Here is a 23003-nt window from a genome sequence, read left to right on the forward strand (position 1 = left end):
CTGCCATTAAGTGGCCACCAGGGGGTGGCAAACAATCATGGGGAAGGGGCTGGATACGGAGGTCCTTCCTGCTCTGTCACACTTCACTTGACCCCCATCTCATAAATAGTCATCCCTGTGAACAGGACCCTTGCGGGACCACCATCTGCTTCACAGGGTTATTGTGAGAATTTAAGTAGAATGTATGAAAAGCACTTTGTACACTGTCTATCAGATGGCAAATACTCAGTAACAGAGCTATTCTAATTACTACAAATGGAGCTTTTATTGGCATACGGGCATGGCTGATACTTTGAGAATTTTGTCAGCTATGAGACACTTTATTGATTAAACATTGTTACGTAAAGTCCCGGTGTTACCCTGGTCCGGCGGAGACAGGTAGACATAGCACATCTTTGACTACGTGTTAGCACGTAAAGCCTTCTACAGGGTGTTAAGAATGGCAGTAATCGGGCACACGCGGAAATTAGGGAACGCAAGAGTAAGCCACGTGTCAAAGGCAGCTGCCTCCAAGTTAACTGGGAGGCGTCGGGGCAGAGGTTGGTTAAAGAGTTTTTTGTGCCGCTGAATCGAGTAGTGGGTCACCAGCCCAAAGAGCGTGAAGGGGAGGTTCCCCAGATCCTGGGTTCAACACTGAAGATGTAAAGAGAGGTGATTCAGCATTGCCTGAAAAATCCTTACCGTCAGTGGTAAATCATATATTTATAAGCACACATATTTCTTTCATATGTAAGCTTTCTTTATCCTGTACATTCTTTCTTTATCCTATATCCTTATAATAAAGCCCCATCAACATTTGATGATTACAGTCCGTTGGGCGGGGGACCAGGAGACCACCCCTCACCCCTCTGCCTCCAAGATCGGAATCCAGGTCCTCTCCCGTCACTGTCGCTTCTCTACAGTGAGTCCCCTCCCCCTCCTTGGCTTTTCCAACTCAAGGTTCCCAACTGCGCAATCTAGTAACTATTAGTCTTAACCTACAGCGTCCACATTATTTACTAGATTACAGGAGCATTCTTCTAACAACTCGGTGGGGAGGATTATCTTGTTTCCTATGCACTTCTCGGAATTAACTGCAACCTTGTTAAAAAGTCTCATTCTTTTGCTGTTGGCATTCAACATTTTTAATGTGTCTTCTGAGGCCACTAATAAACACACTGCCTTTCAACACGATTCAAACCAAGTAATTTCCTTTGGGAAGAATGAACAAAGCAGACAGACGTAACACAACTTAAGCTCTTCATTATAAGCAGATGCAACAGCAGACAGACACTTCCAATAATTCTATCTATTGAGTGAATTACACAAACTTCCCGGACATGCAGGGAACTGTGGCGGAGTCTCAGGACCCACAAGCCCCCGACCTCTGTCATCCTGTAGACCAGTCTGTCCAACAGAAACATAATTGCAGACACATATGCATGGGAGAGCGGGGCCAGCCGTCAGTAATAAAGTATCTCAGGAAAAGAAGCAACACAATCAGAAAGGTCAGGGAACCAGCAGGAACCTGAGTGCACGCGGGAATGAGAGCAAGTTAAGGACAAGCGCAGAGTTGTCCCACACAGGGACACGTGGAAGGATGCTTTGTGCTGGATTATTTCATTTTAGATCAGAATCTAAAATTCTTTATCTCAATTTCTAGAAACAGAGAGAGGAGGGAATACAGAGACAAACAAAAGAAGAAAAAGAAGAAAGACATTAGCGCAGAAGAGGGGGATACGTTGTTGGGTTGATCTTTTTAATGCACGTTATTTCACGTCATGATGTCGAATTTGTGCTTGTCATATGCCAAATTAGACCAACAAACCGAAAACCTGAAACAAGACTGTTGCTAGTTCTAGTGGAAGGCAGATCCACGTATGGACGTGTATGTGGACAAAGTAATTGAGATGGTTTAAAACAGAAAGCCCAGGTATAAGAGACTTTTGGATGGCTTAGCGGCCCACTGGATACTGGGATTGCAGGGAAGAGGGGCGGTGACCTGGGTCGTGGCACTGAGTTCTCAGAACACTAGTAACACAGCTAACACAGCGCTTAGGACGTGCCAGGCGCGGTACAAGGACCTCTGTCATCCTGGAACTTTACACAGGTTACTGCATGAATCCTCACAACCACCCGATGAGGATGTACCATCATAATCACTGCTATTTTGTAATTAAGGGAACCACTGCACGGAGCTTAGGAAGCGGACCGAGCTGGCGAGGGGCAGGAGGGCTCAAAGCCCCAGTAGCCTGGCTCCGGAATCCATGCCCTTACCCCTTACCCCACCACCCCTCCCCAAAGCAGCAGGTTTCAAAGACAGAAATGAACACTAAAGGGCCTGGTCTCCCCCATCTGGACAACACAAAGCCACTCTTCCAAGAGACACGCAGCATGTAACTGACAGTTGTCCGTGCTGTGACCCTGAGGTGCTGGAATCTTTGGGTGCCCCTAAGTCAGGGTAGCAACTGCTTTTACTCCTGGTTCCAGGTGAGAGTTGCCTCTCAGGAGAACACGCCAGTGATGGATGGCGTCACCCGCAGCTGTGGTCCACACAGGTCCTTTGAGCAGCGTGCTCTGCCGAAACCTGAAGGAGGGGCGTGGCAGGGTGACCACGCCCAGGGGCACCTATCTCCTAGTATGTCTTTGGCTTTGCTGGATTCACCAGCTTTCCTTACGCCCTAAGCAGGCCCCTCTGGAAGTAACTTAGCTCAGCCCTGGCAGGTGTTCAGTGATGTGGGGTGAGTGGGTGCAATGCCGGCTGTGGGTTTAGAAAACCTGCGGAACAATAACTTAACTATAACCCCAGATGTCCTTAAGTGACAATAATTGTACTGCTAGTTGTTTTTCCTTTCAACTAGAAGGTCAAACTTTAACCACCACCACCACCACCACCACCACCACCATCAAGAATAAAACCACCCCAGCTGAAGCAGGCAAACGCAAAGCCTGTAGGTATTTCTTGGACACGTTCTGGGTTCCAGGACACACTCGGTCAGCTCCTCACATGCGGTGCACGGCAGCCGGACGCAGAAATTCTCCTTTCCTTCAACTGGTACTCAGTCTGAAAATGTTCTTCCTTCTACGGTGGGTTCTTCCCTTCTTCATCCTGGCTTCCATCATACTGATAAGAAATGTTCTCCCATAGCGTTTACTGCTGTTTTCCATTCTGACCGATGATGGGATGGTGGGTGAGAAAAACACAACTTTCTCTGTCATCTTCCCTGAAACAAACTTCCAAGGACCTCAGAGACCATGGGTGCAAATGAGAGAGAACAGGACAGTCATGAACAGATGAGACTGGTAACGGTGCGGAAATTAAGAGTCTGACCTGTGACCCAGAAGGAAAGTAACTCAAGGATGCCCGGACAGAACACAACATAAATATGATCCGGAATGACTGAAAAAAAGTTTACTAATAAATATTCCTAAGAATTATGGGTTTCAGTTCCAAAACATGTCAGAAAATAATTATTTATTCACACATTACAGACAGTAAGTAAAGCTGAAATGATTTAGGAAGAATTGGAACAATCTCTTCACATTCATGAGCTTCATATACGAATGCACTCTTACAACTATTACCTCATTGGACTCTAATGAAACTCCATGAGGTAAGTATTCACTTCATTTTACAGATAAAGGAGGGATCAAACAGGGAAGGTAATTTGTCTAAGATTATGCACGTATAGGGACAAAGCAGATTATCGTACAGTATGGGGTCTCCCTTAGTAAGGGACTTAAGTTGGACAATTTCGAACACTACCCTGCCATTACGGGGACAACCTCCGGGCCTGCCACTACACGTCACCTTCACCAAGCGTGGGAAGGATTCTGTGCTGCCAGCTCCTGGGGGCGGGCATCTCCTCAGCCCTCAGGACCAATGTGGAACCAATCTGCAGAGACCATGAGATTTTTCTTATGAAAGATGGAGAATTTTTCCTTTTGAATCCCTGTATTATTTTATCTAGATTTCAAAAACATGTAATCTTTAAATAACTGTGATTATGGCCATGACTTAAGTTGAAGGCACTTAGGTAGTTTGAAATACTGCATTACATCTTCACGAAGCAGAGGAGTACTTTTTTCTGCCGAAAGTGTTAGTTATGTGACTTTGTGTATTTTATTTGAACTCTGAGCCTCAATCTCCTCATCGGTAAAACTGCGAGCGGGAGGAGAATTACAGGAACGAGACTTATTTGGCACCTGCTGCGTTTCCCGCACGACATACGGTGCTTCAGACGCACGGACTTCCTGAGTCCGCAGCACGATTATTACTGCTATTTTTTATGGATGAAAATAATTGGGTCACAAATTTTAAATAACTTGCCCAATCAAACACCAAGTGGCAAAATCAGGACTCAAAATCTGGCAGTCTGCCTGCAGACTCACTGCTCTCAACAAGAACCAAGATACCCTGCAGTCCGGGATCTGTTATGAGGACTGGATGAGACAGTGTCCAGAGGTCAGCAAGCTGCCTGACACCCTGTAAGCACGCTACACGTCTTGGCAAGTATCATGACAAAATGAGCTTTTAAAATAATATATAGTATTCTGTAGGTATATTTGTCAACAAAACAATACATATATATCACATATATATGAAAGAACTATCACCAAACACATCTTTTATCGTTACATGTATCACCAAATAACTACCTTTTGAGATTTATATCTTCCCCTTTTTTGTTGAGCATTAGCACCAATAAACTCAAGAAGATGTCAGAATTTATTCTGAACATTCTGTAAGGAGAGAAGACTGTTAGTAAATACTCTCTCCTGCTGGACACAGGAGACTATCAACAGTAGCAGCTTCTTCTTCCTCTGTTTTTTCAGATGTCAAGATTTATAAACATGAAACTGTAGAACATGTCTTTCTTACACATTCACATGTAAGATCAGGAACCATCCCTGATCTGGATGGAATACCGACCTGTCTCGTCACCATCAGTAAACATTTACTGAGAGCTTGCCCCACATATCAAATTTCCTTCAACACGGTAGAAATGACTGAGCTTTCTATTTATAGTGGCTTTCTGAACAACAGCTTTTTTTTTTCCTGCTCAGGATAATAACTAGGAAATCTTTGACCCCATGCATGAGTACCCCAAGAATGACTCCCTAGTTGATAGAGGGAATGGGGTTACTTTATCGCCCTCAAGTTGGAGAAGGTGTCAATGAAATCCTGGGGATAATGTCAAGTCTTAACTCCTCTAAGCCTAAATACCTTAGTGATTGCATACACGGCTCCTCGAAGTGTCTGAACAGCAAGTTTTAGATTCAGTCGAATCACATGGAGATTTTACCTATGTAATATCAAATATCTGAGTTTTCAGTAACGGTTTGACCAAGTATGGATTTTCATTCTAACGCTTGGATGTTAGGCTAATGCAGTGTGTTTATAATGCCAGTTATACTAAATGGTAACATAATACTCCAAGGTAGCCAGTCTTTAATCTGAAAGTATCTGTAACTAATAAAAACTGCCCCTCCCCCCAATTCCTACTTATAAGCAAAGATTTGTAAGTTACTACTAGGTGATGTCCGGAATATGTGCTCAGATGGCCGTTCCCTCCACCTAACACTTCAACAAATATTATTAGGTTAAAATTTACCTCTACTATATAGATTTTCAATCGTACACATGAGATCATGAAATACTACTACAACACACATTTCTCTGTTTTCACAAATGTGCACCTGATATACATCTGGCAGTTACTTTGTGACTATACTTGACGGGCAAATTTCTTAGTTTTAACAGTTAATTTATTTAGATCGCTTTATTGACATAGACCTAGTCAGTGAAGGTAAGTATAAAACCCGTAACGTTACAAAAGAAACAAAGTCTGCACAATCTGGCTATAAAGGAAATTGTTATTCTAAATGAAAAAAAAAATCACGTGGAAGTGAAACAAATGAAAGAAATCACTAGTATGTGTGATGTAAAGATTAGTCAGACTGGCACTTTACCCACTAACCTGGCTGATTTTAGGCATCTGACATGTTTCAGTGAGCTATCCTAATAATCACAGAATTAGTAAGCAATTCATATTCGCCATATACTTTGTAAAACATATGGATGAATTTATATAACCAAACTAATATACTGCTTCACAATTTTGAGTATTTTAATATATTTTTTTTTAAAAACGTGCTCTATACTTCTGACAAACTACTGTAGTTTTATATGTTCAGAATGCAGGGCCAGTCATGAAGCCTATTTTATGTAACAGGAGACTGTTGGTGAATTTTGAGGGTTGCAAAACATTAATAGCACAGACATTAGAGACAGTGAAAGATTTTATTTTTTTCTTTTACTTTCATCCAAACACCCTTTTGTGAAAAACATAAAAGCATGCACGCTGATTGCATTCTTTTAAAGGAAACCCAAGTAATAACTAAGCTGTAAATCAACAATAAAAATAGCACAAACAAAAGCTTAAATGATATCTATGTGAAATGATTTATAGGTAGACACAGGGCTCTTAATTTCAGAAAATAGTAATTCAAGTCATATCAATACATGTTAAAAAGAAGCTTCTAATTTTCCAAATATTTTGATACAAAATTTTTAAACAAATATATTATAGACCTTTTATGAGACAAATATAAGGATGGTTACAAGAAACACGATGTTCCAGTGATCTTATGCAACTCACTCTGCCTTCTCCAACTCACTTACAATCAACATCGTTCCAGTGGGACTGCTGCTTAAAATTTAAACTTAGAGCATGTCCATGACACTCAAAGTAAGTTACACAACATGGATTGATCTAAAGTGAACTTTACAAGTAAGAGAAAATTGCAGTTTGGCATGAGAACATGTTTCGTAAGTTCTACCTACAGCCCCATTCATAATTAGGCCAACTGTATCCCGTGGGAATGTGTGAAAATGTGTGCACACTAACGCACACAAACCAGTCCCTGCCACCCAGTTCTTGAAATGGCTGACTCTGGTTCTGGAAAACTCGACACAATTTCCCTTAACTATGAGTTCCATTTTGATTATCATGATTCAATTGGTGTGTTGCATCTGAGACACTGATATAATTTTGCAGCAAAAATCCATTACCAACAAGCAGAAATGTTATCTTAAAGGACTAGTAGCTATCAAGTTTGGATTGTAACATAAAAATAGAGCAGATCACACTTTTAGAAAAGTCCTCTTCCAGGGGATATATTGTTCCATGACTAAAAATTGTGTGATTGGGTTCCTGAAACACAGCTCTTCTTTTGAGGTGACACAGATTAACTGTATGGCTCCATTAATACTCATGGGAACTAAACAAATTCACTCCGTCCTGGTGGGTTAAGTCTGTATTTCACTGGCTTGAGGAAGGTGATTTCTTGACATAGACGAATGCAAAACGCCTTTGCCACAGCCGGTGAGCTGGCTCACGGGCACTTAAGTGATCCAGCTCCGCAGCAGGACACGCTGGCCGCGCGGGGAGCCAGGGAGCCAGCGACCCAGCAGCGCTGCTGCCGGGTAGCGGGGGGAAGAGGACTTGCGTACAGCGGAAATGGTGACAGAAAACATGATTTCTGGATTAAATGTTTTGCTAAACCCAGAGAACCAGGCGAAAGGCTCATGCTAGGAAATTGGGTCACGTGTGTGAGAGCTCCCACCATCTTGGCTCCAACAAAGGCTCACGCTGATTATTTTGATCTAAAAGTAACAGGACGCCTTATTAAGGTTTTCAAGTACTTATGGCACAAATGTTGTGAAGTCCCGGGAGCTTGGCTTCAATCTTGAAAAAGCTGAGCAATTTAAAGTTCGGCTGCAATGAATCAGGGCCGCAATATTGGCTTAAACTTAATTCTCGTATTTTATACATTATTCTTTTGTACAGGGTACAGGGTGTGCAAACGAAGCAATTTCAATAAATATTAGAAATGCTAATTACTTTGCAAATAGAACGTGAAAGCAGCTAATACCCCGGGACGATAAAAGCGCGTGCTGACCAGACCGCCCGCGAACACTTCTCGGCCCTCTCCTCACGTCCTCCTGAGACTTACCCACAGCATCTTTCATTGACTTGGAGAAATTAAGCAAAAAGCAAAATATTACACAGCTGCAGGATACTAAATAGTTTAGTGATAAGAGTTTGGACCAGTCGAGTTGTGAAAAATTGAAAACAACAAACACGGTGACATACACTGCAAATTAACGTTCCTGAAGGCAGCTATCTGAACGACAAGACAATAACAAAGTGCACAGTCCTAACAGTCGTCTGGAGTTGACATTAGTTCATAGGAAATGCCAAGTGTCACACAAACTCTGCTTATCTTTTCCCTTCCGGCAGCTTCCGCACTAACGTTGTGAAGCCGTGTATGTTTGCCCAAGACCAAATGCATATTGGCTTTAGTCAGAAATTCTATTTTATCCAATGTTCAGTCAACAAGGCTTTATTTACACTTCTCATTAAATTCAGGAACAACCGCAGGTTATGTGCAGCCGCCAATAATAAATAGCGCGGCACATCCCGCTGCCCGGAGGCAGCTGCTTGTTTACGCTTTAATACTAACCCACAAGCAGCCAATCAAGCTTCCATAAATCCACGTCTTTACGTACAGGTTCCTTCCGGTCTCGGTCATGAGCAACCCAGCAGTCAAACCACTTAAGATCAAGAGTGATGGTAAAGTCTTCTTGAGACTTAGTTTAGAAGTAACACTTTCTCCAGGAAATTTGTTTCTTCTTTCTGGATCCAGTGAATCATAGAATTCTATAAGCAATCTATGGCCAGAATGGAAAAAAAAAAAGTTTTAACTTGCAGGGTTAGTCATTTCAGTACTTTAATTTGACAAGTATCTATTGGGTGCCTATTACGTGCTGGAGAAGTTATAGGTCCTTATAAGGATACACCCAGGGACTTGGTTTAATTGGAGCTTCTAGACCTCAAAAATATCTTTAAAATGCTCTCAGATTAGTGTATATGAATTATATTATATGTAATATTTAAAAACAGATGGCTTTAAGTAATTTTATAGGGATGTTTTTGTTTTTAAAATTTTAGATCTTTAAAATTGTACAACGACCTGACTCACATGGGCTTTTTCTCCGCCTCTGCACCCTCACAGCTCCCGTCCCATCAGAAGTCAAAGATCCGCAGTTCCTACACAGAGAGCTGCCTACCAAAAGCCCTTATTATTATTAGATTATATGTATTATTATTATAAGAGCAGGTAAAAGGACAAAATAGCACCGTTTATGCATTTTCCCACCTTATTTAACAAATGTAAAATTATAATAGCAGAATATACTCAATATAAAAATCTCAAAGTACAAAAAGGGAAAGTCCTTCTGTTGCCTTGTAACTCACATTCCCTACAGAAAAATCACTGTTTTCAAATGTCCAGGCTCATTCTAAACATATGCAAACACCTATAACACAAAATACTAATCATATTGTTCAGGTGTTTTTTTCTGAGAACAGATTTTCATGTCAAAGCATGTAAGTCCTACTTTTAAAATTCCTTCCATAACCATGTGGGTGGCACTGAATGGCTGGGTTAATGAACTGTCATGTACAACGGAGAGTCAGGGAAACACAGAAATCTGTTCACGCACTTCATACAGTTTCCTTTTCAACACAGTCCATTTTCAGCAGTTCTCACTTGTAAAGTTAATCCAGGAGGGTTCGTCAGGAAATATTGTACTGTCATACAACAAGGGGCGGAGAAACAATGGCACTTTCCCAAGAAGAAGCACATTAGGAGAATAAAACACAGGTAACATTTCTGAACATGAACGAAACTTGGCAAGTATTTTTTAAGTCTTTAAAAAGCCATACTTTTCAATGTGGTCTTAGTAAATTTAAATGGTGCGTCTTATAATTAACAGATCCATTTTTTTTTCCAAAAAGAGGATAAAAAGTAGATATTTAAAACAGAGCTTTCAAAAACCAGGATACGTATTAGCAAGGATAAAATTTCCACTGATAGCAAAACAGACAGTAGATAAATAATACACCCAAGAAAATCCAAGAAAATGCAAGGTCTAAAAATCATATCGAAACCTCAGAACCCCGTTTTTATCTTCCTAAAAAGAAAAGAAAGCTCTAAAACTTCTGCCTTTAGAAGTTTGTATAAATCAAACGTAACACGCTCTCCTGAGGTCACCTGCAGCTCCCACCACTCTTCAGCAAGAGACAGAGCACAGTCACTCCCTCCTGTGACCCTGAGGCCACGCCTCACCCCACAGGCATCCAGACACACCTGGAAGTGACTCACAGGTAAGCCCCCGCAAGCTCCAACACCACAGCTTGCTCCGAAGTCAAGTTATTAGTGGGAGAAACAAAAGGTCAACCCAACTGTTTTCGGCCCCAAAACGCTAACAGCAAAAAGATGTTTTGGTTCTGAAAATGTCATGTGCTCCTTCCTCTTCTAACAAACACACCGGCATCAGCCCCGCATGCGCATCAGACACCGTCCTGGGGAACCCACAGCCCACTGTCCACGCACTGCGGGCCCAGCGGCCTGTCCTCAGGAGGCACACCTCCCCACTGACCTGGGAGCGCAGGCCTCGGGCAGCTCAATGGTGCAAAGCTTTCTGTGTGTCTCTCTTCTTTAAAAAACTTGACATCTTACACAAACTACTGAATGTGGTAAATAAAAATGAGCAGCTTCCCCTAACAAGGTCCTTCATGGTGACTCATAACAGCAATGTTTAAAACGTGAACAGATGAAACATAGAATGCGATTTGACCTGAGTCTCCAAAAAGCATTCTTAAGATAACAGAACTGTTTACATTCGTTTCAAATTGTTTAGTGATTTAGCGGCACTGAAGTTTCTGAAGAGCTGGAGCTGTTACTCACTTGTCTTTTACTTCAAAGCGCTCATGAAGCCATCTCTTCATATATACTTGCTCTTCTGGGACGTCTTTTTTGTCTATCCGATCAATGTGAATATGAATTTTTGGAGAATCTTTGCAGAGAAATTCTATAAAAGAAAAAGATCTCATTTTAATTATTCTAGAACAAACAGTTACATAAAATAACAAGGAAAATGAAGTTTAAACAGTTTTAAAATGATGAAAAGGTACAGAAGACAAAGGTATAGTTTTTCTTTTCAGCAAAATAAATTCAAAGAAAATGAAGACGATAAACTGGTGGTTTTGGGTTTCAGGCTGCAGTAGAAAAGCATATTATAATTTCCAAGTCTTCCACAATTATCAAAGTCATTAGTTAAATCAAACAGTATCCAATGTTACTTTTCATACAACAACCTAGAATTCTACAGGCAGCCAAGGACCAGGCAGCTGGACTTGACAGTATGTACCCATCCTCTGCAGGGCCCCCCAGATGCCAACCACAGCAGACCTACCAGTCACCTTCATGGGACCCCCAGCCCCCTATTCCCAGGCCGAGTGCTTGTCACACGTCGTCACTGCTGCTCCCCGTGCCTGGGCCAGAACACGGCCGCCTGCACGACTGTCTACATGGCAGGAGCCCACTCTGGAGGCCCCCCCCCCCCATGACCTGCTAGTGGTCTCCACTCCCTGCTGCTCCTTGCTTTCCTGGTCCTTGCTGTATTTTAACATATTCTACTTGGTTTGGGAACCAAATTTTTTTGGAATAGCCGTGAGCCCCTAAATCATGACAATTTCTAAAACATGCTAATTTGAAAAAAAAAAAAAGCAGTCCTTTGTCAGCCCGGGTTGCACAAGGGATGAAGTCAGGATTTATTTCAAGATAACAAAGACCTTTGAGTCTGGAAATTCTCTTTTTGGTAGGTGGCTTTCTGTGGAGACAGGAGAATAATAATGTACTTAAATTCCTGGAGAACAAGGAAATATTGCTAACAGATTTAAGAGAAGACTATGTTCCCTGGGTGGGTGGGAAGCAGGAGGTGGAGACCTTTGATCTCAAGTTGAAATGTGGTCCAAGACGTGTTCCAAGAAATGGTGGCTCATACGTTGTCCGTAAGGCACTGCTAATCTGAGAGGAGACGGAGCTCCCACACGCCACGTGCCAACCTTGCCCGCAGTGTGTGCCATGGGAGGGTGAGAGCAGGAAAGCCACGTGAGCTAGAAAGCAGGTGGCGGTGGGGGCCTTCCCTGGAGACAAAGCCCAGACCTGATGGGGGCAACGAGGGGGAAGGGGCCTCACGTGGAAAGGTGGCCTGGCTCACAACCCCCCACTCCAGTACAGGCCGTGCATGGAGGCGCGGGAGGATTCCAGTAACAAGGAGCAAACCAGTTCCCCCTGGGCAGCATTGGGCAGGAGCAGACGGTGTGAAGGAGGCACTCAGGGCAGAGAGCCGGTCCCTGGATGGCAGGCCAGACCCACAAGGGGACACTGCCTGCAGGGTCCCCAGATGGCAGGCCAGACCTGCACGGGGACACTGCCTGCGGAGTCCCTGGATGGCAGGCCAGACCCGCACAGGGACACTGCCCGCGGAGTCCCTGGATGGCAGGCCAGAGCCTGGGGACACTGCCCACGGAGTCCCTGGATGGCAGGCCAGACCCACATGGGGACACTGCCCATGGAGTCCCTGGATGGCAGGCCAGACCTGCATGGGGACGTGATAAAACCAGCACTTTAAAAAAGTTATTGTGGGAATTATAACTGGTTGTCATAAATAATAAAAACATGTTTAATCTTATTTTTAAATGTCTGATAAACGTTTGGCAATGTTGTAGAATAACTAAATATAAGTCTGTCTCCAAATGTGAACTAGGGCAATGACTCCTTCACTGGCTGAAAAAGAAAATAAATATATCATATGCCGCCTTTTTTATAAGAGGGAGGGGCAGTGGAGTCAATTAAATTTGCACCCATCACACCCCAGAGGTGAAGAACAGTGGCTGCCGGGGGAGGAGCGGTGGCAAGGCCAGGCGAGTGGGGGCAGGGTGGAAAGCCAGCTGTTCCACTGTGCACGTTACATAGTTTTGATTTTTAAACTGTTCGATGCATAATATACACCAAAAAAATCACATTTAAAATGAAAAAAAAAAAAGCTTCAGCTTCATACTTCACAGTCATTCTTACTTCAGATGTGGCTACCGCAGGCCTTACTTCCTCCCACCACGATCCGTTTTTGCATCACTTACCCCTCAGTGCCCACCCCGTGTCCTCTCTCCCAGACCTCCCGCTCTGGGAGCTACTCTCTCTGTGTCTGGAGCGTATTTGAACATCGGCCTTCGGAGCTCCCACTGACAGAAGCCGTCTGACAGGCACATTAGCTCCAGGTGAGATGCCAGGCCCACCGCTGCGGACACTTTGAGGCGGGGCCGGCAACTCCCCACTTCCTCGCTGCCCCCTCCCGTGTTCAGATTTCCCTAACGATCATGAGTGTCTTTGGTGATGCTTAACAAAAACATTCTGCTCATGTAAAATCCTGTTTTTTTCTTGCTGTATCTGACATACACGTAAACAACAGCTCAAAGGTTCTTAATAGTTAGCACAGGTTTGAAGAAAGAAAAAATCACACTTAACAGTTTTCCTTCTTGTGCGTGACACTAGATTTCATAAATATTATGTGAGAAGTACATAGGAAGATGCACGCTGACCATCAGCGCCCACCTCAGTACTGCGAGGTGCGTGCCGTTCCGCCTCACTCCTTCCTTTGATGTCTGAACCTTTCCATTTTCACGTGTGACCCCCGGGTAGAGAGAGGCTGAGTCAATGACAATGGGCAAGTCTAAAGGACTAACGTGACAGCCAAGAAGTACCAAACTTAGCAGGACTAGTGAAATGCAGCTGTTACAGATTCATAAAAAAGACAACAAGTATACATACTTGGAAGATATTGCCAAGTAAATGTAATACAGTAGAGTGCACTTACCAATTTTTAAAAAACAAACTATCCATTTGTAAATAGAGATGACCTACTTGATAGAGTTTTTTGTTTTCTGTTTTTCTTTTTGGTGGGGGGAGGTAGTTAGGGTTATTTATACATTTATTTTTAAAGTGGCAGTACTGGGGATTGAACCCAGGCCTCGTGCATGCTAAGCACGTGCTCTCCACTGAGCTACACTCTCCCCACTGATATGACCGACTTTGAAACAGACTCACCAGCCATGGATGGTGCTTCTTTCCGCTGCCCTTTGTCGTCCACAGTCCCTTCAAACGCCACCGTGACATCATAAATTGCATCTAAATAATCCTTCATAGACTCAAAAGCTACGTGAGTTGCCTTAATTCTTGGTGTCAGCACATGTTTTAATACTGGAAGGCCTAGAAAAGAAGTTGATTCAGTGTGGCCATAAATTAGTTACAAAACACCTTGACAACAGAATATAACATCTAAATGGTTTTTCAGTTTCCACTGAGAGACAGACCAGAATATACTGATACCATAATCTCTATAGGACTTCCAGTTTAGGGAGCACTTTCATGTGCCTTTCTCAATTTAAATCAACATTTATTTAATACACGTGTATTAAACAGCTACACATACAAGACACTGTAGGGAAGGGCTGGAAAAGCCACACTCAAGAAGCTTACAGCATCTCAGATACCCTCAGAAACTCCAACAAGAGCAAACACATGATCCTCATCTCTGGCAACAGAACAAAGGTGGTAGCATCTTGCCCATGGCCACTTCAAGATTCAAGAGTTCAATTCATAACTTCTGACTCCAAGTCCATGATTCCTTCAGTTCTATTTCTACTCAAATAGAAACGGGGTGGGATTACCCAAACGACCCCCACTGTGCATAATATCTGAACTCAGGGCTGATGTGATCTATATACCACAAAACACTGGCCTGATGCCTTTAGGGTAAACTGGAGATCTAGTTTCTTAGTACAATTTTTTAAACCTTTGAAATCAAATTCATATACCATAAAATCCTCCACTGTAAAGTACAAGATCCTGTGTTTTTTTTTTGTATATTCAAAAAGCTGTACCACCAACACTACTATCAAATTCCAGACCATTTTCATCACTCCAAAGACACTCATCACCCTTTGTGGACACTGCACACTTTCCTTCTCTGCACATACCACCCCCCAACCCTCCCAGCCCCCCAGTTCCCCACTACCACAATTCTACTTTCCGTCTCTTTGGATTTCCTGATTATGGACATTTCACATAAATGAAATCACAGAATTGTGGACTACTATGTCTAGTTTCTATCATGCAGCATAATGTTTTCAAGGTTCTTCCATACTGTAGCATACATCATTACCTCATTACTTTTTATGGCTGAATAATATTCCACTGTATGGATATACCACATTCTGTTTATCCATTTAAGAGTGGACAGACATTTGGGCTTTTCATCCTTTGGCTATTATGAATAATGCTGCTATGAACATTCATACATACTGCATATGAAAGCTGCACATTAACAAGTTTTGGTATGAACATAGAATTTCAATTCTCTTGGGTATATTTTATATATATAACACACACACATAATATACATACACACACACATGCACTTTTAAAAGCTTCTTTGAGAAACTACTGCAATTTATATAGAATAATTAATCACGTATTCATTAGTATTCCTGCTAGTGCTAAGAATTTGTTCTTCTCTCCTTCCTATTTCCAGCTGCCTCCCTTTTCCTGGATTGGAATATTTGCTCACAGTTTAACAGAAAAGTGTAGCTCTCTGAAGAAGTGACATGAAAATAGATGAGAAAAAAAAACTCGACTTGGATTTTCTACTGCCTGTCTCCAGGGAAAATCAGCTGCATGAGGAAGAACAGCAACCGCATGTTGGGATCTTCCTGCAGAAGAATTTTTAAAATGCAGAGTGGTGTGGGAAAGCAACAGATTCCCACAACAGCGTATCTGACTGAAGTCCCCAGGGCAGAAGCAGTTTAATTTATTCACAAACTTATAACAAAAATCTGAATAGTATACCATGCCGGGAAACATTTATTTGTCAATTAAATTAGTTGATACTGCCTTCTCTGCTATTGGAACTTGCTCAGTTTTACTAAGTCCATAGTTCCACAGAATCACTCTGGTATTCAGTAAAAACAATTAATTCTTAAAATCTAAGTAAGTTAGTAAGAAAATAAGAAGACAGAAAAGTAATACTTCCTCCAAAATGAGTCATAATGAAGGCATGGAAAACCTGGCTTGGTGGCGGACGAGTAAGAAAAACCCATCAGAAGGACGTAAGCAGAGCGGAGACAAGGAACGCACGAGGGGCGGCTCCCATCAACACGTTTTCTAGATCCAGTCCGTGTCCAGCACATTCCAGCTTTCACCTACCAGTTCTTGAAAAGGAAGCGCCAATGGGAAGGAAAAACATAAGGAGGCTGGGGTGACGCAGATGCCCAGAGAAGAAAACGTCTCAAGAAGGAAGTGGTCAAACATGCTCACTGGAAATCACTGAAACGTCCAGACGGGACCAAACTCGGACCAAATGGAGGCCACGCACTCCCTGGACCAGTGTTTTCAGTGGGTGGTAGGACGGAGGGGCAGAGAGAGGGTCAGCGGAGGTGTGGACACAACAGCGACCTGTTCTCTGTGTGTACTTACTAACACACGGGCTATTGATCTTCCAGGACTTAGCATAATATAAGATTCCCTCACCACTCCAATGAGTAGAATCTGGCTTTTCTTCTTTTGGGGGGGGTGTGGGGAAGTAATTAGGCTTTTATTAATGAATTAAATTTTAAATGGAGCTGCTGAGGATTGAACCCAAGACTGTGTGCATTCTAGGCACACACTCTACCACTGAGCTATACCCTCCCCACGGAATCTGGCTTTTCTTTGATGATCAGAAGTCACTTCACAATCCTACAAGCCCGTGGACTCCCCTAGTCCACAAAGGGAACAATTTACAGTCTCTGACCAAGCGGTCTTCAAACAGGGAAGAGGGCACTCACTAACCCAAAACCTTGGGTCATTAATATAAAACCAATTGCATAATAACACTACAGAGACCAACTGGAATGCCAACGCAGACATTCATAATGGACTGCTGGAGCTCGAGCCTGCCTTACTGACCTGACCGCCTCCAGGAGCCACAGAAAACCCCCAAGCTCTAAGCAGAGAACAGGCAGCTAGTCTAGTTCATTCTTCCTGGCCATTGTCCAGTCTCTACTTGGTTTCCATCTCCAGTCTCCTCGACTTCCACTCGGTACTGATGACACTTTACCTTCTGACTAAGCTTCTGCCCGAGGGCCACGGTGGCGGTGCTTGGTCTAACTGAAACTTTGCTGTCAGTATTATATTTAGGAAACATAAACAAATGATAAACTCATTGAATAGAAAATCTCTATTGATCCACGTAGGAAATTTTACATCACGTTCATCATCTCACTTGACTCCTGCAAACTAAGTAACTGTGGCTCAGAGAGAGAAAATGATTTGCTCCAAGTCACACAGATCACAAGACTTTACAATGTCTTGTTCAGCACCCTTTCTATTCAGTAATTATTAACAAGACACTGCTTTAGAACTATAAACATGCAGGTTAGAGGTTAATGAGGCAATGAAATAAACAGCTATGGTACATGGTAGAATATTCTAAAGGAGACTAAAAATAACCTCAGAATACAAAAATACTTCTCACACTTAAAGATTCTTTTTTTCAGTCACTCATCTGATTGGTAAAAGCTTCAGGAAAGAGAGAGCATTGGAGAGAGACCAACGTGGATGCTCGGAGAAGAAAGTGGGGACAAACCTGACAGGTGAACAAAGGGCCAAAGCAAGAGAGGTCAGAGGTAAGCCAAAAACCCAGGCTCAGAGGAAGGAAGAGCAAGGAAGAGGTTCGAGGCAGAACTGGCTACATAATTTGCAGGACCCAGTGCAATTTCGAGCCCGTAAAAGCAGAGCATTAACCCAACACTGGATCCTGTGCAAGAAAATGGATTTCCCCCCGGGAGCGTACAGATAGAACTACGGTTAGGACCCCATCTTGACTTTTGCCTGTGAGACCCGTTTCAAACTTCTGGCCTCCTGAGCTGTAAGGGGACACCTCTGTATCATTTTAAGACACCACGTCTATGGTACTTTGTTGCAGCACCACAGAGAACAAGTATGCATCTTAGCTCCCAGCAGACAGGTAAGTGTGACTTTTCCACCAAATCTGGACCAACGCTCGGCAGTAATTTTCTTTTTTAATGTTTGCGAGGTGGACCTGTTTCAGAGTGCTCATTTAATTTGTATTTCTTTGATTATAAGGGAGAAAGACTATTTGTTTATGTGTGTGGATCATTCAAATCTCTAAAATTTCCAATTCATGACCTTTTTTTCATTTTTCTCATTTATGTCTTTTTCTTACTAATTAGCAAGAGTTCTTTCTATACTAAGTTTATTAATATTACATATATTAACTTGACATTTTTCACTTAAATTTGTTTATGTGATGCTTCAGATACAATAATAACTTTTATTCAATTAAGTCTCCAAAGAAAAGAAAACATTCTGCATTTAGGGTTTTTTTTTAATGTTGGCAGTATCGTTTATTAAGCTGTGCCTTAGGACAGGCGCTGGGCTTGCCCACAGTGCTCTTAACATACAAAGCTTGGATGTTCTGCCAAATTTTCTTGAGCGATGACACCAGGAAGTTGACAGCTAAGTGGACGTTGTACACAAGCACATCATCTGTCATCGGCACGTGGCAAACAGACACAGCACCTTCTTCATCTGGAACGTGATCGTGGCCTTCACTTCATCAACTCTGGCCACGTGTTCTCATTGTGGGTCAGCAAGGAAGGGAACTTGCCAGCCTTATTCAGACCTGGGCCCAGGATTCTTGGGATCTGCCTGATCAGAGACTCTGAAGCCAAAAAGGCATCATACTTCTTGGCCGCCTTCTTAACCAGGTTCTTACGCCTGTTGAGTCTCTTCAGAGCCTTGACATCCACACTGGGGAGAGCCACAGCCTTGGCCTCATCACAATGCTGCTGGTCCCCGAGGACGTTCTGCATACGGAAAACCTGGGGCAGGGAGTGGGCGGCAGCCTGATGGTGTCCGAGAAGTGTCTGTCCTCCTGAGGGTCACAGTTCTCCAGGCTGACCTGTTCCATTGCCTCCCGAAACTTCCACTGGTTCCTGGGCAGGGCTTCTCACACCACCTCGCACAGGGCGTCGCGGGAGACCCACTGCCTATCGGGCCTCACACCGCGATAACCAGAAAAGAGACTGTTCTTAGGCAGTGCTAGTCAAAGGAGGAAGGCCAAATCCCATAAATCCTAGAGCCTTAAAACTACAAAGACCTTGCTCGGTAATGTATCTGGCTGAGTAACGTGGACACTCTAGGTCTTTGGTTGGCCACCACAGAGGGGTGCCCCCTACTACTACAGCTCTAAACTTCAGGTGTACGTCCCGCTGGTCGCTGGGGTGGAAACCACTGCGGAGCTCACTTTAACAGGGCCGGGAGGAAGAGTTAGACACGTGAGAGTCCAAATCCCCTAGCAACGCCTGGCAAGCAAAACAACAAACGTGCTTACAAGGAAAGTCAGCTCAGATGAAACACTTCCCATAACTGAGACAGGTCTAAATTAGGAAAGCAGCGCCTAAGTGTCCACAGGACCCAGGCGGGCAGCCTCCTCCTGGCGCCTGCGTCTGTTGTCTGTAATGGGTAAGTAACTGCTATTATGTTTTTCTTTTTCTTCATGAAACTGAAGTACAAAATGAAGGTTTACCAATAAATATTAGACCCACATGTTCTGGGCAAAACACTGACCCAACTAACCTGTTAAGCACATGACTCGTCTTACTCAGACCAGTGGTTCTAAACCTTCAGGAAGCATCAGGGGCATCTGGAAGGCGGAGCCTCAGCCCGAGGACGTCCACGGTCTTAGGTCTGGGATGGATCCTGAGAACCTGGGTTTCAAGCAAGTTTCCAAACGAACAGCACTGATGCTGTTGGTTCAGGACCAGTTAGAGAACCGCTGACTTGGAGTTTAGACCACAGCTTGAGCAGATCAAGAATTCACAAAAGGGCAGCTGGAAGGAGTGTGAAAAGGTAGGAGGACTAAATAGTAATATTTATTCTGGTAAAATTTTTGAGTAAATGGTATGGAAATGACCTCAAAGACGTAAAACAAAGCTCACAAAACCACTGACCATTTGGTATGTCCAAAGCCCTACAGAGTGCTGTGGCTGGTAACCTGACCTTCCAGCCCAGGACTTCCAGACCTACAAATCCTGCCCCTTGCTGCCGCCCTCCCCAGGCTGGGACCCGACCTGGGTGCCCGCTGGAGCCATGCTATACAAACAGAAGAGGCCAAAGCTGCAATTTAGACATTGAGGAGGACTTGATATGCAGAGTGAAGAACAGGTTTCTTGAGTATGACTATAAACATAATTCAAAAGCTTCCTCATTCCCTTTATTCATTCCTGTTCTTTTTCAAAAATGACAAGCATATAAGAATAAATGAGAACGTAAGGTTTGAGTGTAGTTTTCCAACATAATTCTTCTGCTTTTATATCCTGAACCACCTGTGGTCTTTGACTCAACAGTAATCGAGACCTGTGAGATTTCCTTTTGTGGCCTTACTTGGAACAAGCAGCCTTCTACAGCACTCTATAAATCACTGCCAAGATTAGCAGACACCTCACCACACACAACAGCAATAATTGGTCAACAACTGGCCAAAAATGAACTGCCTCGGGGAAGAAGTCACTTTGTGATAGGTTTGTTGGATTTAAATTAAAATCATCTAACCGGTCACGTAAACACTTTAGAAACACAACTAAAGAAATTTTTTTTTACCTATCATACCAAATCCTTCGTATTTATGCAATACTATTCTTTTTTTTTTTTTTTGCAGGGGGGAGGTAATTAGGTTTACTTATCTATTTGATTTTTCAGCGGAGGTGCTAGGGATTTGAAGCCAGGGCCTCAGGCATGCTAGGCATGTGCTCTACCGCTTGAGCTACACCCTCCCAGCTTGCAACACTATTCGTATATAGTACTACTATATTTACATATTTATATCATTCTGTACTTATATACCACTACTATCCAATATAATTCTCTTACATTTATATATTATGTTGAAGCTCTTCTTATTAAATGTTTCACCGTTTCCTTAAATGAAAAGTTCCACGTCAGCATTTCTGAAAAGACAATTCTCTTTTCCCTGCATGTACTATTACAGAATTGAGCAGCCTTCAATATATATACCTTGCTTAGTAGTTTTTTGAAGATTCTACCTATAGTTCAGACCTCTTAAAATCTTAATTTTTGTCCTAGAGAGGTTGTGTTAAAATTGACTAGCATTTAGCTTCAAGTAATTAGGGAATTTAGAGATCATTAATATGATCACTTATGATTAACACGTTCACTCTGAAGGGAACAACAGTAAGAGTTCATGACACGATAACACAGGTACACCTTCAATAACAACTCTTATATGGAATCAACACATTTTGTGCCTAGTATGTTTTCGAAGCAAGATACTTCTAGGAAACAGTGATAATCAAGGCCTTGAAACACTTAGGGTTAAAACAGACAGAGACACCTATACCTTCCACCCATAGCTCTTAGACCAGCCAATACCACCGTCAACAGAAAACTGAAGAAGGGTTTACAGCATAATGACTTAAACATGCAAACAAGTATCAAATTTTTAAAATCTCAATTAAAAAGGTTGGTTTGGGTTTGTTTTTCTATTTGCTTTTTAAGTCAGATTCAAATGAAGGTGTACCTTAGGAGTAAAATGAATGTTTTTTGAAGCAAAACATATCACAGATGAACAAGTGCTATTAAGTTTCAATTTTCCTGAAGAAAAATTAGCTTAACAGATGGAGAAACAAGTTTGTTTGCTTTTTATTTTCAAGTAATCTCATTTAGTTGTGACCTAAGAGGGAAGAAAACAGGAAACACTTTTTCTAGCTATACCGCTCACAAATCAATTTCCTTTGTGCGTGGTGGGAAAGAATTACCTTTACAGTCACAAGAAAACACACTCGTAATGGACAGCAAGTCTTCCCAGTTATATAATTTAAAGAAAGAACAGTTGGCAATTAAAAATTATTTGTCCATAAAACAAACTTTTTCATTTTTTTCCCTTTTGATAACTTTGAGAAAGACCTACAAGTCACAGGGAAATGACAGACCAATAATGGTCAATTATTGGTGATGAGGGTGTTATTAGGTTTAAAAGCTAGAATATATCTCATTATTATGCCATTTTAAGAATTACTTAAAAATACTTGTTTTAGCATTACAAAATTAATGCGGATTTTTAAAAATAAAATTTAGTAGCTATATGTAAGCTACTAAATTTATATAAGGTAAAATATTCATATATGGTAAATACTCATCTTAAATTATTTTTTAAATGATGAATTATAAAATATTAGCATTAAATGTAATTACACATAGAAAAATAATTTAAGGCCCTGTTATGGACTGAAGTGCGGTCCAGTCCCACCACCCCACACACACCCAACCCCATCCCCACTAATTTTGAAGCCCTAATCCCAAGAGGCCTTAAGGGAGGTACTTCAGGCTAAATGGGGTCGTAAGGGTGAGGCTCTAATCCAACAGGACTGATGTCCTCACAACAAGAGGAAGAGATGCCTGCGACCTCTCTGCGAGCACACAGAAGCAAGCTGTGTCAGTGAGCAGGCGGCTGTCTGCAAGCCAGAAAGGGAGGCCTCAGGAGAAGCCAGCCACGCCGACACCTTAATCTTGGACTTTCAGCCTCTAGATCTGTGAGGAAATAAATGCCCGCTGTTTAAGCCACGCATTCTGTGGTGCCTTGGGACGGCAGCCTGAGGTGACGAACACAGGCCCCAAAACCTGCATGGGACTGTAACGGCGAAGGACAAGCGTGACTCCGTGTCGGACGTGCTCCTTGTCTCTGGCCTTCCTGCTGCCGCCTGTGCTCAGCCATGCGGGCTCTGCGCCTCTTGTAGGAGAACGTGGCCTACAGCCTGAGATGCACACGGCAGCCCGTTCCCAAGGCGCTGGCCTTTCAGGGACAGCACACGTACACAAATACAGAGAGGAGAAGTTCAGAGCAGAGAATACCTTTTGTCTCGTTGGAGGTTTATAGGAACTTTGTGCCCAGACCTACGTGGACAGCTGCAAGAACAAAGGATTCTTCCTGGCAAGAAGTTTACAATAACCAGCCATACCCCTTCTCTCCTTTT

At 42.7% G+C, this 23003-nt stretch overlaps 1 protein-coding gene and 1 pseudogene across 2 annotated transcripts in view; both read right to left on the bottom strand.

Moving 5' to 3' along the window:
* Positions 1 to 6264: 6264 nt before the first annotated feature.
* Positions 6265 to 23003, bottom strand: part of AGPAT5 (1-acylglycerol-3-phosphate O-acyltransferase 5) — a 39070-nt gene continuing 22331 nt past the window's right edge. The window contains exons 6-8 of one of the 2 annotated variants that reach the window (XM_032468792.1): positions 13999 to 14160; positions 10798 to 10921; positions 6265 to 8716 (exon numbers count right to left, since the gene is read on the bottom strand). In XM_032468792.1, the coding sequence (XP_032324683.1) occupies positions 8491 to 8716; positions 10798 to 10921; positions 13999 to 14160 (512 nt within the window). In that variant the 3' untranslated portion in view covers positions 6265 to 8490. The remainder of the gene's footprint in view (positions 8717 to 10797; positions 10922 to 13998; positions 14161 to 23003) is intronic. The other variant, XM_032468793.1, reaches the window with a different exon arrangement.
* Positions 14805 to 22252, bottom strand: LOC116660096 (annotated as a pseudogene).

This window comes from Camelus ferus, chromosome 26 (genome assembly GCF_009834535.1).
Source record: "Camelus ferus isolate YT-003-E chromosome 26, BCGSAC_Cfer_1.0, whole genome shotgun sequence".
In the NCBI taxonomy this organism is placed as follows: Eukaryota; Metazoa; Chordata; class Mammalia; order Artiodactyla; family Camelidae; genus Camelus; species Camelus ferus.